The 13,824-nt window shown below is 43.1% G+C and overlaps 1 protein-coding gene across 7 annotated transcripts in view; it reads left to right on the top strand.

Annotated features, from left to right (window-relative positions):
* Nucleotides 1-2,185: 2,185 nt before the first annotated feature.
* Nucleotides 2,186-13,824, top strand: part of Gria3 (glutamate ionotropic receptor AMPA type subunit 3) — a 277,312-nt gene continuing 265,673 nt past the window's right edge. Inside the window, exons 1-3 of one of the 7 annotated variants that reach the window (XM_052738461.1) lie at nt 2,186-2,465; nt 2,816-2,942; nt 4,108-4,266. In XM_052738461.1, the coding sequence (XP_052594421.1) occupies nt 2,852-2,942; nt 4,108-4,266 (250 nt within the window). In that variant the 5' untranslated portion in view covers nt 2,186-2,465; nt 2,816-2,851. Of the gene's footprint in view, nt 2,471-2,651; nt 2,943-4,107; nt 4,267-13,824 lie in introns of those variants that run through there. The other 6 variants (XM_052738452.1, XM_052738425.1, XR_008218287.1 and 3 more) reach the window with 6 other exon arrangements.

Raw genomic sequence — 13,824 nt, forward strand, 5'->3', positions numbered from 1 at the left:
GATTTCAGGCGTCAAGTGAGGTGTGGTGAAAGACACACACCATCCCCCAACATGAAGTATATATCCACCCGTCTGAATTTAAAACTGAAACCTACTCATTGGAGTTATTCCTTTGGGTCACGGCATTCAAACTTCCTACTAAGACACCAACTATTTCATCTTTTAAAAAAAAGGGACATAGAATGACTGACACAAGGAAGAGGTTCTCTAAATGTGGCATTTTAACATTAAATTGTCATTGTCTGCCATTAAAACATTAGTACAGATTCCAACTAATCTTCAGGGACTCCCAAGGTGCTAATGTGGGAAGATTTTGACATGCAACACTGGTAAAAACGTAGCAGTCTGAGGTTGTACTGAGGGGTGGTGGGAGAAGGGCTGATGACAGCACTAGGGGTTTTGGGGAGCAATTTGCAAGGTTAGAGAGAAGGGAATTTGGAAATTACCATGTATTGATTCTTCTGTGAGTCAGATAGTAAATGAGATGCTTTTGTATCTATTATTTTACTAAATTCTTACAATAGCTTTACAAAGAAAGAAAAAGTAATATTCCCGTTTTGAAGACAAAAACACTAGGATGTAGACTCCTAAAGTTGGTCAAGGTCACATACTACCTATGTGTGATGGAAGTTAGATTTGAACCTGGACCGATATCCTGGGCCTAATGATCTCCAGTCATACTGTGGCACTCTCCCTATTTGTCAAAGGATAGTCAACCTTGTCTCTGCTCACTCTATTCCTCTAATGTTCCTTCTACTGGAAGAAGGAGTCTTCTCCAGATCCCAAGTTTTTCCTTCAGTCCAATAATGGGCTGTCAAAATGGAGACAGAGGATTTGTGTGAAAGATGGATTTAGAGATTAGGCATTGTCAAAATTGTCAGGAATGTGAGAAGAGCTGAGAACTACTTCTCTTGTCGCCACAGGGTTTTGAGGCCATTTATTCTCGGCTCCGTTCTACGTATTGCTAAAGTCAAAGACCTGGAGTAATTAGTGTAGGTCCCCTGTTCCTCACCCCTGGCCCTGTTCCTCATCCCTGGCCCGTGTATATTAGTTTGCTTTACTCTGGCGTAAAGTCTCATTTTCTCCGCTCAGACCAGAAGATAAGAAAGGGAAAACAGAAGATGTAGGAAAGAGAAAAATCTGGATTTTATAGATTAGCTATAAGGTAGGAATGAAGGTAGTGACAGAAGATACTTTTTGTCCCAGTAGGGGACTGAGGTTATGGAGAAGAATGTAGGGCAAGAGCATCAGACACAAGATGCTGTGAAGGAGACTACTCCTCGCCAAGACCCAGGTTGAACTGGAGGAGTTCCTAGATTCTTTTCTCCTCCTTGCTTGGAAAAAGGAAGTAGAGTTTGGGGTGAATGGTAATCTCTGGGGTCTGCACTCAATAGGGGAGGGAACAGCCTATACATCTAAAGTCAATGTTAAGGGAGTAAAGCAGCTGGGGACAGTTTCCTCCAACCCTAACTTTCAATCCCCACCCCCATCCCAGCTCACTCCCACACTTCTCTCCTTGGTCTGCAGGATTGAGCGTCCTTTTCATTAACCTTTTAGCTCCCACCTCCATACTCATACTCTTTTCCTATACCCTCCAAAGCATTCAGCAGTCGCAGCCCCCGCAACTGGCGAACCTGCCTCAGCACTTGGGTAGAGGGAGGGACACACCTCCCAAAGCTGCGGGAATAGGGGAATGCGGGAGGGGATTGTTCACTTGCCCTAGGATCTCTCTCTGCTGTAAAAGCTGAGCGGCAGAGACCAGGCATGCGCAGCATCTTAGGGCGCATTGTGATGGGAACTGTTTTTCCGAGTCTCTTCACAAAGACTCAAGAGTAATCACTAACCGCCCCTCAAGACCCCTCATCTTTAAGACACACGTACAAATGTAGAGACAATGTAGCTTTTTTAAAAAGAGGAAACTGGTTGAGGCTTGAAAGTCCGGTCCACGTGAGGACTGGTGTATTTCTGTTGATCCCATCTCCCGTGTTGACAAACGCCAGCGCCTAGGCTTTGCAGTCCAGAGCTGCAGTTTGCAGTGGAGCTAAGCGGTGTGCGGCTTTAATTCCACGTCAGATCAACTTTGATCAATATCCCCCTACCGGCCCAATTGGAAGAACCCAATTCACCAGAGCTGAGCCTTTGAGGCTTTTAGCTCTTTTCTTCTTACCCCCTCTTTAGATCCACCATCTTCGGGGGCGGGGGAGCCGTTTGGTTTTCTTTATAATTTCTTTCTTATTTCTTTATCTCTGTCTCTTGCCTATTCTTTGTTTTTGTTTTCTACTGTTTTGTTTTCGCTCCGGTTTTCATTCTTTCTGTCTGTCTCTGTCTCTCTCTCTGTTTCTGTGTATCTGTCTCTCTCTGTCTCTGTGTGTGTGTCTCTCTCTCTCTGTCTCTCAAAGAAATCGCTTTGGGGAACCCAGCTTGCAGCCAATGAACCCGCCTTCCAGATTGGTGTGAAGACAGAAGTGAGGTGGGGGGGGGGGGTGGGAAGGGGGTGTGAGAGATCCTGGGAGGGGGGGTAGAGGAAGACAGGAGAGAGAGGGAGGGAGGGAGGGAGGGAGAGAGAGAGAGAGAGGAGGGAGAGAGAGAGAGAGAGAGAGAGAGAGAGAGAGAGAGAGAGAGGAAGGAAGAGAGAAGAGAGAGGGAGAGAAGAGAAGAGGAGGAGGCGGTGGAGGAGGAGGATTAGTGTGGGGTGGAAAGGAAGAGTGAGCGAGCGAGAGCAAGTTGAGGGGAGGGGGTGTAAGAGCCGGCGAATTCTTTTTCTTTTTCTATTATTATTTTGACGACTCCCGAGTTGCGCCCATGCTCTTGTCAGCTTCGTTTTAGGCGTAGCACGGCCAGGCAGAAGAAAATGGGGCAAAGCGTGCTCCGGGCGGTCTTCTTTTTAGTCCTGGGGCTTTTGGGTCATTCTCACGGAGGATTCCCCAACACCATCAGCATAGGTAAGCTTTCCAGAGCCAGCCAGGGGGCCCAGGCTCTTCTGCATCTGAAACCCACTGCCCTAGTGAGGCTGGGGCTATCGCAAACCGGTCCCTGTCCTGCATGCTTGGGGACGGTGACTAGAGATGGGGGACTGAGCAGAGATCTTGGGGACCTGAGCCGCAAGGAGCTGACTAGTATGGGGAGCATCCGAGATGGGAAAGGGGGTCTCCTGGGGCTAATGCGGGTGGGTGGCCAGGTTTTCTGAGCTGACCAAGGAGCAAGGGAGTCAAGCTGGAGGTTGGGATGCTGCAAGAGGCTAAGAGTCGCGGCTTTTCAGCTCGCTGTTCTGGACTTTGCCACAGCATGCTTGCAGCCGCTGGAAGTTGTCCCAGGGTGATACTGCCTGTCTGGCCGCGCCAGGACGCATAACCTGGGCCCAGGTCGCCCTGTCCCGTGTCTCTGGCTCCAGTGAGACAGGATAGCGTTAGAGGAGATGGAACCCACTTTGAATCCCCCAGACCAAGGAAGTAGCTGGGTGATGGAAGATGGGGTAGGAAGTGGGGGTGACACAAGGAGTCGGGCAAGCAGGGAAGTCACGCAGACTAGGGATTCATGAATTGCTGCTGTGTCTGTCTGGAGACCAGCTCCAGTTAGCCGGAAGGGAGTTCTCCCCGCCTCTGCCTGTATTTACAAGTAGAGAAGTTAGAATTGTTGCTTTTATTGAACTAACCCCTTGTATTGTCATGGGGGAAGGTGGCTCATGGGGAATGGGTTGGGACAGCAATGGGAATAAAACTGTTTTTCTTCCCACCCTAACCCTGTACCCCAGGAGGAAAAAAAGAACCAGCTGTGGGGATAAGGGTGGGGGTGGGGCTGGAGTCAGGGTTTGGGGGCAGGCTTTAGCTTAAGAAAGAACCAAGTCCCACTTTCAGTTCCTTCATCCTACCTACAGCAGCCCCCGCCTCCCCTTTCTCCTTTCACTTTAGCTTGCTCAGTGTAGAAAATCCAGATTTTTCACAGTGGAAATCAGAGTTTATAAGTATTGAAAGACACACAGGTTGAAAAATCAATCCTCAGCTGAGCTTCCCAGTAACACTGAGGGGCCTGGCATCTAATGTCTGCTACTTTCTAACTCATCCTGAAGTGGGGGGACACAAGCCAAGTCTTGATTGCCTTTGCTCCTAGGTGGACTTTTCATGAGAAACACGGTGCAGGAGCATAGTGCTTTCCGTTTTGCCGTGCAGTTATACAACACCAACCAGAACACCACTGAGAAGCCCTTCCATTTGAATTACCACGTAGACCACTTGGATTCCTCCAACAGTTTTTCTGTGACTAATGCTTGTAAGTAGATCTGCGTTGCCTCCCTTTGGGACCTGAGAGGACCTCATTTGCATTTTTTTTGTGATGCATGGGGGTCTGCGTGTATGTGCGCTGGGGGGTGATTGCCTCAATAAGCAGACTGAGGCCATAGTCAATCCTAGGTTCATGTTGCATAAATCAACCTTGAAGGACTCTGCTGCGGGGCTGAAAGCAGTGGGCAAAACTCTGTGATGAATTATGTTTGATGCAAAACTTTCACTTTCCTCCCTGCTAAACTGGTGTTCCCTCCCCCGCACCCTTTTCTGTTGGGGGAAAAGAAAGAAAGAAAGAAAATAGCCTGGTTGTTCAGGGAAATTTCAAATGGGATTTAAAAAAGAAGCAACAGCAGCTCCTTGATTGAGTCAATGCAGGGTGTCCAATACTTAAGTGTTAAAGCTGTGTCTGGTGGTAGGAACGAGCTGGGGTTGATGATTGCTCACACATAGGAACACATATGAGAACCCTGCAAACAAGTGACCTTGAGCCATAGATCAGGCTGGCTTCCCTGGCCTCTTTCTGTCCTCCCAGAGAGCTCCTATAGGAACTGATAAGACTACAAACTGATTGCAAGTGACGAATGCTTGGCAGCCTGAAAGGAAGAGGGAAGACAGTTCTCAGGTGAATTTGGAAAGCCAATCCTGTCTGTGCCAGTGCAGGAGTGCACGCGTGCATGCGTGCGCAAGCACACACACACACACACACACACACACACACACACACACGCACGCACGCGCACACACACACGCACACACACACACAATTGTTAAGGACAACACAGTTCTTAATTTAGAGCAAAAGGTTGCTTGTGGAGAGAGGCTTGAAGCAGGAACACTGAATACTAAAAGGGGATTTCGTCAGCCCCAAAGTAATTTCTGAAATCCATAGTGGTACCAACGATTTTCTTCTCTTCGCAAAGGGGCGATTTTAACTGGGAAATCACAGGAACCCAAATGACTATTAGCTTGTTGGACACAGGTTCTTGTCTGGGTTTTTTGTTTGTTTGTTTGTTTTTTGTTTTTTGCTTTTAACTTGAAGGGAATGTTTTGTAAGAAACACCAAGTTCTTCATCTAAGCTTTATTTCATTAAAAGTTTCTCCCAAATGAAGCCAATTAACATAAAGTATGTCTTATTTCCTTGGATGGTGCAGTTTGAAATCTGAAGTTTCATTCCATTTTGATAAATGGTATTTGCATCTTGGCGAGTTTAACTTTGTATATGACTTTCTTCAAATCCTTCCATCTCAAAAGATATGTAATCCCTAGCAATCCTTAAACAGGTATGCAAGAGCACATTTTCTTTGGATTTAAAGACTTAGGCTGAAGGGTAGGGGAAGTAAAGAAGGACTTTCCAAAACATCTAACAGTCACCAGCCTTAAGAAAAAAAATAGCTGAAGGTGCTTTTATGAACATGTTCTGAGACACTCTGTTTTTGACATTCTTTGGTTTGACAAAGAAGAAATGTAATAATTTTAGTTAAGTGTGAAAGTTACAAAATATCAGGCTATACTTTGTGTCTTATTTCTGTAATCCCCAACCTCTCTCCAACATTTACAAGGCATATCTGCTTCTTAATCCTACTGCACTGTGATCGCCTCAAGAGGCTGAATCTCAAATGCAGTTTCCTAAATATCAATTAGAACAGATTTAAAACCAAATACATGAAACTAACGGGGTGTATTACCACTAACGACAAATAATATGTATTTCATCTCCCTTCACTCTCTTTCCACTGATGAACACTGAGCTAAAAGATCTATTTGGCTTCTCAGGAATGATTGATTTCCAAACCTTCGGGTCCTGTTCTTATGATCAAACTGGTCTGACACTCACCAGCCTATGGCTATCAGAACCCTACCCGAACAACAGTCAGGAAATGAAGTTTGCCATGAGAAAAATCTCGGGTTCATAAACAGGCAATAAGTCATCCATATTGGCGCTGAATTGTCTTAATTCCTTACCTTTCAGAGCAATAAAGGAACAATGATGGAGAAGGAAAAGCAACTGATAAAAATCTCAACTTTAACACACAGCACTATCACTTACATGGCTAGGTTATGGTTACACAGTTGAGAGTGTGAGAGAAGGGGCAAGACTTAGTAGGCACCAAGAAAAACAACCAAAAAGAAACTACCTCCTTGGTTATGTCAAATATTCACATTTGCATGAACAACCACAAAGTACACATGGGAGAAATACCTAGACATCAGTGGTGTGTGCCTAGGTGCCTGTTGCACTCTCCAACTTCACAGCTAGCTCAGAAGACAGAGGAGAAAAGCTGCCATCTTCTGTGGTCCCTGAAACAGTCACGTCTGGAAGTCACAATTGGTGAATGGGAGTCAGATCTCAAAGCTATCTCTTGGCAGCTGCTGCTTGGTGTCTTAGTGTGAGAAAGACACCTACATAGTCCAACCATAGCCTCTGAAAACAATGATCCAAGGGGCAGAGAAACCATAGATGTGTCTATTGTCTCCCCCGTGGCCTTGATTGTTCTTTTTCTTGTGGGAGCAGGAATCATATATGTCAAATACAAGCATGCAGTTCTAACAGTACTTGAAGCAAGCAAATAACTGCAGATCCGATTTCTCCAAGTGATTACCTAATTGTACGGAGGAAACAGGCAGCTCCAGCATCCTCTGGCCTTCCTAGCTGAGGAGATCTAGGGAAAACCTCACATGAGTCCAAATCTGCTCATCTATCCCTCCTATCTAGTTCAGTGTGGAACTGGGCTAGCAAAAATTAAAGAACCTTGCTTGTTGTCCTGCAGACTTACTGGTTTTAGCTTTCTTTAGAGCTAGAGTTGATCTCATCTCATGATCTTTTCTGGATCTTCAATCACAAGGCAAACATGTACTTTCTAGGGCACAGGTATGTGGGTAGACAGAAATATGAGGGATAAACAAACAGTAATGCCTTCTGTCCATGCCCCTGACCTCTGCTTCCCCTCTACATTGTCACCTTGCTCCATACAATGGATTCAGAAGTCATTCTTACAATGAATCTGAGGCACCAGCTATTTAAAGACTCTACTAGCAAGCAAGCTTTTTTGCACAAGCCTCAAGAGGTTTGCTTAAGACAGACTCTAACTTCATTTTGTGCCTTAAGAGGCCAATAAAAGCCTCCCTGGCTTTGAAAGGTGGTTCAGTTGGGATCTTAGCTCAGAAGAGAATTGAAGTTTCTCAGACAGACCCATCTGATTTAGAGCACATGCTCCCATTTCATAGGAATTAATAGAGTTCGCTGCCTTACCTTTCAGTTTAGCTGGGTAAATGCAGAGAGAATGGTGGTGTGACTAAATTGGTTTCAGCATGTACGCCATAAACATACACAGACACACACATTATTAGTGCATATGAAAAATAATGCACACACATTTTTCAACTTACAGATCTAAGCATTTAGGGGGAAAAAACAAACCGATCTGATCCTTCTCTGGCTTAGAAGGGTATGGAAATATCTGGAGACTGCTGGCTTCCATGGTGTGACTTTGCTGTCCTGGTGCCTCAGGAAATACCGCTGGTTCCCTTGGAGTCCCCTCCTGTGTCTTGCTGCCGTGCACTTGTAGTGCACTCCACACTACACCGCCCCAGCCTCTGCAGTGTCAGCTCATTAGCACACAGATCTCATATTCCCGCTCCGCACTGTCACTGCAAAAATTGCTGTTGTACACCTTTCCAGCCAACAAATGTGCTCGTAGATTACGTACCGTTTGCGAGAAGCAGGGAAAAGGCAACTGTAATCTTAAAGGTTCTTCGCCACAGAATTGTGCTCTAAGTGCATTGGCTTAAATAAAAATCTGTTGACGGAAGCTCAGCGTTGATGGTGGGACTGAGAGTAAGACTTAGGAGTACGAGCTTTGATGGAGCCCCTGGCAAAATCTCTTTTGTCAGCTAAACCTAACCGACCAACAGCAACATTTCCTTCTGTTAATTTTTACAAGTGACTTGAAATATACCTGCAAACTGAGAACTTGCTCCTTTTATAACTGAAAGTGTTTTGCTACCAAGTGTACTTAGCCGAGACAGGCTTCTATCTCTTACCCACAGAGTCACAATCTAATTATCTAATTACTCTAATTGCCAGGAAGGAGCCACTTAACCGTTTAGGTCCTTTTGGAAAGGAAATGTCTCTGTTGATCACAAGCTCTGCAATTGGATGGGTTTTGTTTTGGCTTTGTTTGAGCATTTGTCTTCCTCATATAAGCCTAGAGACTAAGCTGAAAACCCTGAGATCAAGGCTCTTGCCTTCCAATAGAGTCTAGGGTCCTAACCATTATCTTCTCTGGCTCCACCTCCCCCATCACTGAAGGATCTTTGCCCCTTTGCTGCCCTGCCTCCTCTGCTCTCTCCGCTGGCTAGTCGTCAGGAAGCTCACTGGCTTAGCTCTCTTCTCAGTCCTTTTGGCCAGCTGGCTTAGCCCACTGAAGCACGAAGAGGTCGCCTCAGTGGTGCCAGTCACAGATTTAAGTCACCTTCTCACAAGGTTTATTATCATCTTTTTCTTAATCTACAGTTTGGAATGGAGGAGGGAGGAAGGTGAGGCTGTTCATTTGGGCCATAAAATAGATGGCAATCAGCAGGCTGTAAAGGTGAGCTTCCTGCAAAGTGTATTACCTCTCCTACAAGACAGCTTCCTATTGATCTACTAAGTGAAGGCAGGGGGAAAAGGAGAGTTTAGAAAAGAGTAAAAAGAGAATTACTCTGTCATTCTCTCTGTGTTTACTGAAAAATGGGCCATGATTTTTCTTTCTACAATTTAAACTTGTTTTCCTCCTAATTGAAACTGGTATTCCTTATCACCTGACTTTTACCTCAATGGAGGTTGTTTTGTTAATTGTACATCTCCCTCCCTAGTCCCTAAAATTGAGTGAGAGAAGAGGGAGCTGCCTTCATGGTTTGGGCCCCTGCGATATCTTTAAATTTCATTTTTATGGGTACTCAGAGACGGTTCTATTTTGACAGATTGAAAATAAACGAAGGTGCTGATGTGTGATTGTTTATCTGTCTTTCTGGACAGGAGATCTCTCACATTTATACAACTGGTTTAAGGATTAAAAGACGACAAAGATATTAAGAGATGACTAGACATTTAGGAGCTAGAATTCATTACTTTGGAGCAGAGGAATAAACGTCCTTATCCAAATGATTTGCTTTTGGGTTTTTTAGATGAGGACCACAGATATATTTTAAAAGAGCTTTTGTAAAACTTTCTACCTCCTATGAAGAACAAGAAACCCAGTTTTTTTTTTATCATGTTTTGACTCCGTCCCTTTGTATTTTGGTGCTTTGGGTTTAATTCGATGAAATGTCCAGGAGAGAGCACCATTAAAACAACCAATGGAGGCAATAGGTGTACATCAACAGAACGGGGAAGTTGTACATGCACAAAAGCGACTCTCTCCCTCCTGAAAGCTGCTCAGGAAATATCCAGGCTCCAGACACAGAGTTTCAAATAGTCTCAGCCTAAACTCTAGAATCAACACAGAGTTAGGGACACTATCTCCCCAAAGAGTCAATGCTTAGCAAAAGGGTAATGTGGGCAGAGTCTGTCTTTTTCATATTTCTACTCCTTTTGTCACCATTATTTTCGTTTCTTCCTCTGGTGGTTGAGCTCGTGCCTGTTGGCTGGTCTCTAATCACCTACTCATTATTGTCCCATCCACACTGACTTTACTCAGGGACAATTTTCTACATTGAGAGTCTAAATCTTTTTTCTTCTTCTTCTTTATTACAAAGTCCTTGTTCTTAGTTCATTCTCCTTAAGAACTATATACTACTTTGGGGATACCAGGTTTTTTTTCCCTGAATACAGCAATATAGCCTAAAGCAATGGAAGAAAAGATTAAAATAATAGGGAGTATTGACTTTAAAATCTAGGACTATAAGAACCATCATATCTCAATTTCAGGGAAAGATACTCAAATGGGAGTTAGGATATGATGGTCAGATTGTTTGTTTACCTAAATGAAAGCCAGCTGCCTTTGGTTATGGAAGTTTGTTTTGTTTTGTTGGGGGTTTTTGTTTGTTTTTTAATCAGTCAATTATGGCACCTCATAGTAAGATGAGTATGGGGATAGCAAATCCATAGAGTCAGTTTCTCTATGCTAAGTCTCATGCAGAAAGTTTCCATTCTTTGGAATGGCATATGGAATTGAATGTCAGTGATGGCAGCACAAGATGAACTCAGAAGCTAGCTGAGATGAGGAAAGATGAGTCTCATGAAGAAAGTTTCTATTCTCTAGAATGGCATATGGAATCCCATGTCAGTGATGGCAGCACTTGACATACTTGGAATCTAGCTAAGATGCATCTCCTTGTCATTCCCTCTAGCCTTCTCTTATCTTGGCCCAATCATACATTCTGGCCCTTCTCCCAATGGAAGGAACCGCTATACTCTCTTCTGAACTCACACTGCACAATAGAGAGAAAAACAACCTCCTGCTCCGTGGTCCCCAACTGCCACTTGCTTTTTAAGCAGTTATCCTCAACACAACACTGTTTGTCCTTCTTTGCAAAAGTCAAAGAAACATGGATAATACACAAAACACTTGGGTGATGATCCCTCACCATGTGACACAATTCAGCGCAAAATGGCATTTATCAACCTTTCACGTGTACACCATATGCCTGAAGAGCATATTAAAGACTCTGATTCAAAAGTTTACTATGGGCCCAAGACTTTTCGTTTCTAGCAAATTCCCAGGTGACACTAATGCTGATGGTCCTTAAATCACACTTTGAACAAAAAGAGGAGTCCAAAGCTGGGAGACTGTATTCACCAAAGTAACAGCTCTTTCAGAAATAATTTTGTCATCAAGATTTGTACACTTTCACTAACTAAACAAAGTTCTATAAGAGATACATTTGGTTTATTCTGACTCACAGATGGCTCCATCATATTCCCAATAATCTTGTGTCCATTTCACCCAGGTAGGTAGCATGATTAGATGCCCTTTGAGAACATATACTTAGAGTTGGTTTTTGTAAGAATGTAGAGGGTGAGCTATAGGACAGGCTGAGAGAGAATGTAGCATGAGTCAGGATGACAGTGTCTTAGCTACCTGCCACAACCCAAAGTGCCACGTTTTATTTTTATTTTTTTATTTTTTTTTTACTTTTTTTTTGGGGGGGTGGTTCGAGACAGGGTTTCTCTGTGTAGCTTTGCACCTTTCCTGGAACTCACTTGGTAGCCCAGGCTGGCCTCAAACTCACAGAGATCCGCCTGGCTCTGCTTCCTGAGTGCTGGGATTAAAGGCATGCGCCACCACCGTCCGGTGCAAAGTGCAATGTTTAAAAACTATTTCAAGAGATCTAAGGTTGGTTTGTGGCTCCAACTCTATTTCCACTTAGTTTCTCTGGGCCAAGACATGCTAGAAGGAGGCATGTAACATCGGCTTTTCAGAGGTTTGGCTTCTCTTTAAAAGGGTTTTAAATAAAACGTACAGCACAATACTATCTTTTTCCAGAAGAGAATGAAAAATTGACTCAATTTTCAAGATACTCAAAGTGAGGGAAGAAGTGTTATGTTGCTTTCCAACATATCTTAGCTGACAACTGATCTAAGGAAGACATTAAAAGAGTATCCAGTGACCTTTGAAGACTGAAACTAATCCAATCCCACCTCAAGATACTGTCACTCTAATAGTCTGCCTTTAGTCATAAATTTTACAAATTCACTTATCTGTGTTATTGCATTGGAACCCTGCACTAAAATGTTAGTGTACTATCCAGAAGGGAATGAACTAAATGATTATTACCCACTGACATTTAAAGCAGAATTATTTATTCAGATTACCACCTATTACCTTGAAGACTCCTCAGAAGGAGATATCCAGGTCAGGTAAGTGACCCAGAATAAGACACCAATCTGCCAAAGGAAGTTGAACAAAGAAGGATAGTGGGCATTTAGAAGGTAGTAGGAGACCTTGATGGAAGAAGGGTCAGTGAATTATACGCCATCTCTTTTTTCACATGTGTCCTCCATAGTAAACTTTGGCCCTTTACTCACTAGGATCTTATCTATGTGTGACTATTTTAGTGGCTCTGGACCCATGGAGTCACTCCCTTCTGATGTGAGCCTGCTGCCTGTTCTATGCATGGTTGTTTGTTGCCATGGGTAATTGTGATGTTAGGATTTTCTGTAGTGACTATGGGAAACTTTCAGAAGTAAAATCTCTTTCAAAGGGAAGGTAGTGAGTAGTTTTTTTTAAGCTGTTAAACACTGCTATGATAAACACACACACACATACACACACACACACACACACACACACACACACACACACACACACACACCCTTTCAGTTATCCATGGTTGGCTGATCTGTTGCCAATTACTCACTGCAAGAAAAGTCCATCTTTGTTGTTGCTCTAAATGGCTCAAACAATGGATGAAACAGGTAGAGAGCACGACTCAGCCCACAGAAAGGTAAGTATAGGGATAAAGGTGTTAATATGGTGCTCTCTGTGTGGGTGAATTGTAAATTTAAGAGAGAAAGGCTTCTGACATTTGCAGTCAGCCAGAACCTGTTATAGAGCCTTAATTACCCTTTCATCTCATGCAATGTCCAAGGCTACTTGTTGATTGGTTTAAAACAGTATGTCTTGAATTGGGCCATTTTCATCAGAATCACCAGAGATGCTTATTAGATATGAATTCCTAGTTCATATCCCATGTATGAATCAGAAAATATATGGTAAGCCTATTTAACAAGCTTTGTGGTAATAGTAATAACATTCACTCAATTTGAGTATCATATATTTAATAAAGCCTGAACTATAAACAGATATGCAGATTCAGACTAAAATCAATTAAACACCCACTAAGCACAAAGTATTGTGCCTAAGGCACTTTCATACAAGTTGTTTCTCTATGCAGCTGAAGTACTGTTGGCCCATGTAATCATTAGCAAGTTTGTCTCTCAAGCTGAAAATTTAGGATAGGACTTGGAAAAGCTAAGAGACTAGCTTCCTAGTCCCTGGAGCAAATAAAGCAACAACTCTGAGTTAGTAAGTAGAAACAAGGGAATGTTTTTCATTTTTACAGTGCATCTTCTCATCTTTGCTTGTTAGCCAATGATGGTTCCTTAACCACACTATAAACTAGATGTCATAGCAAATGTCAGTCCATTTATTAAAATGGATGTGTTGTAATCATTTACTGTAGCATTCATTGTGGTCTTCCTTCCTATGTTTGTTGTCAACAAATTTAAAACCAGAGCTTAAATAATAACTACCAGTCATTGATGCTTTACCACATGAAAAGCATCGTCCAAGGAATTTTATATGTTACATCTCAAGGAATCATTACATTTCCAGAAGTGAGGAACCCTCACCCCAATTTTATACAAAATAGAAATCAGAAGTGATTCAAAATTCATAAGCAGCTAGATCAAGGTTACAGAGATGGCTACATGGTAGCACCAAGAGAATTTTCTGCCTCTAGAGACTTACTCAATTTCAAATGGAGTTGAAATCTTAAACGATTATAAGGGCCAAACACATCATGTAATTGGGGCATTAGACAGTTATGTTTAATAAGGAA

This window comes from Peromyscus californicus, unplaced genomic scaffold (assembly GCF_007827085.1).
Source record: "Peromyscus californicus insignis strain IS unplaced genomic scaffold, ASM782708v3 Scaffold_10__1_contigs__length_136768540, whole genome shotgun sequence".
NCBI classification, from domain to species: domain Eukaryota; kingdom Metazoa; phylum Chordata; class Mammalia; order Rodentia; family Cricetidae; genus Peromyscus; species Peromyscus californicus.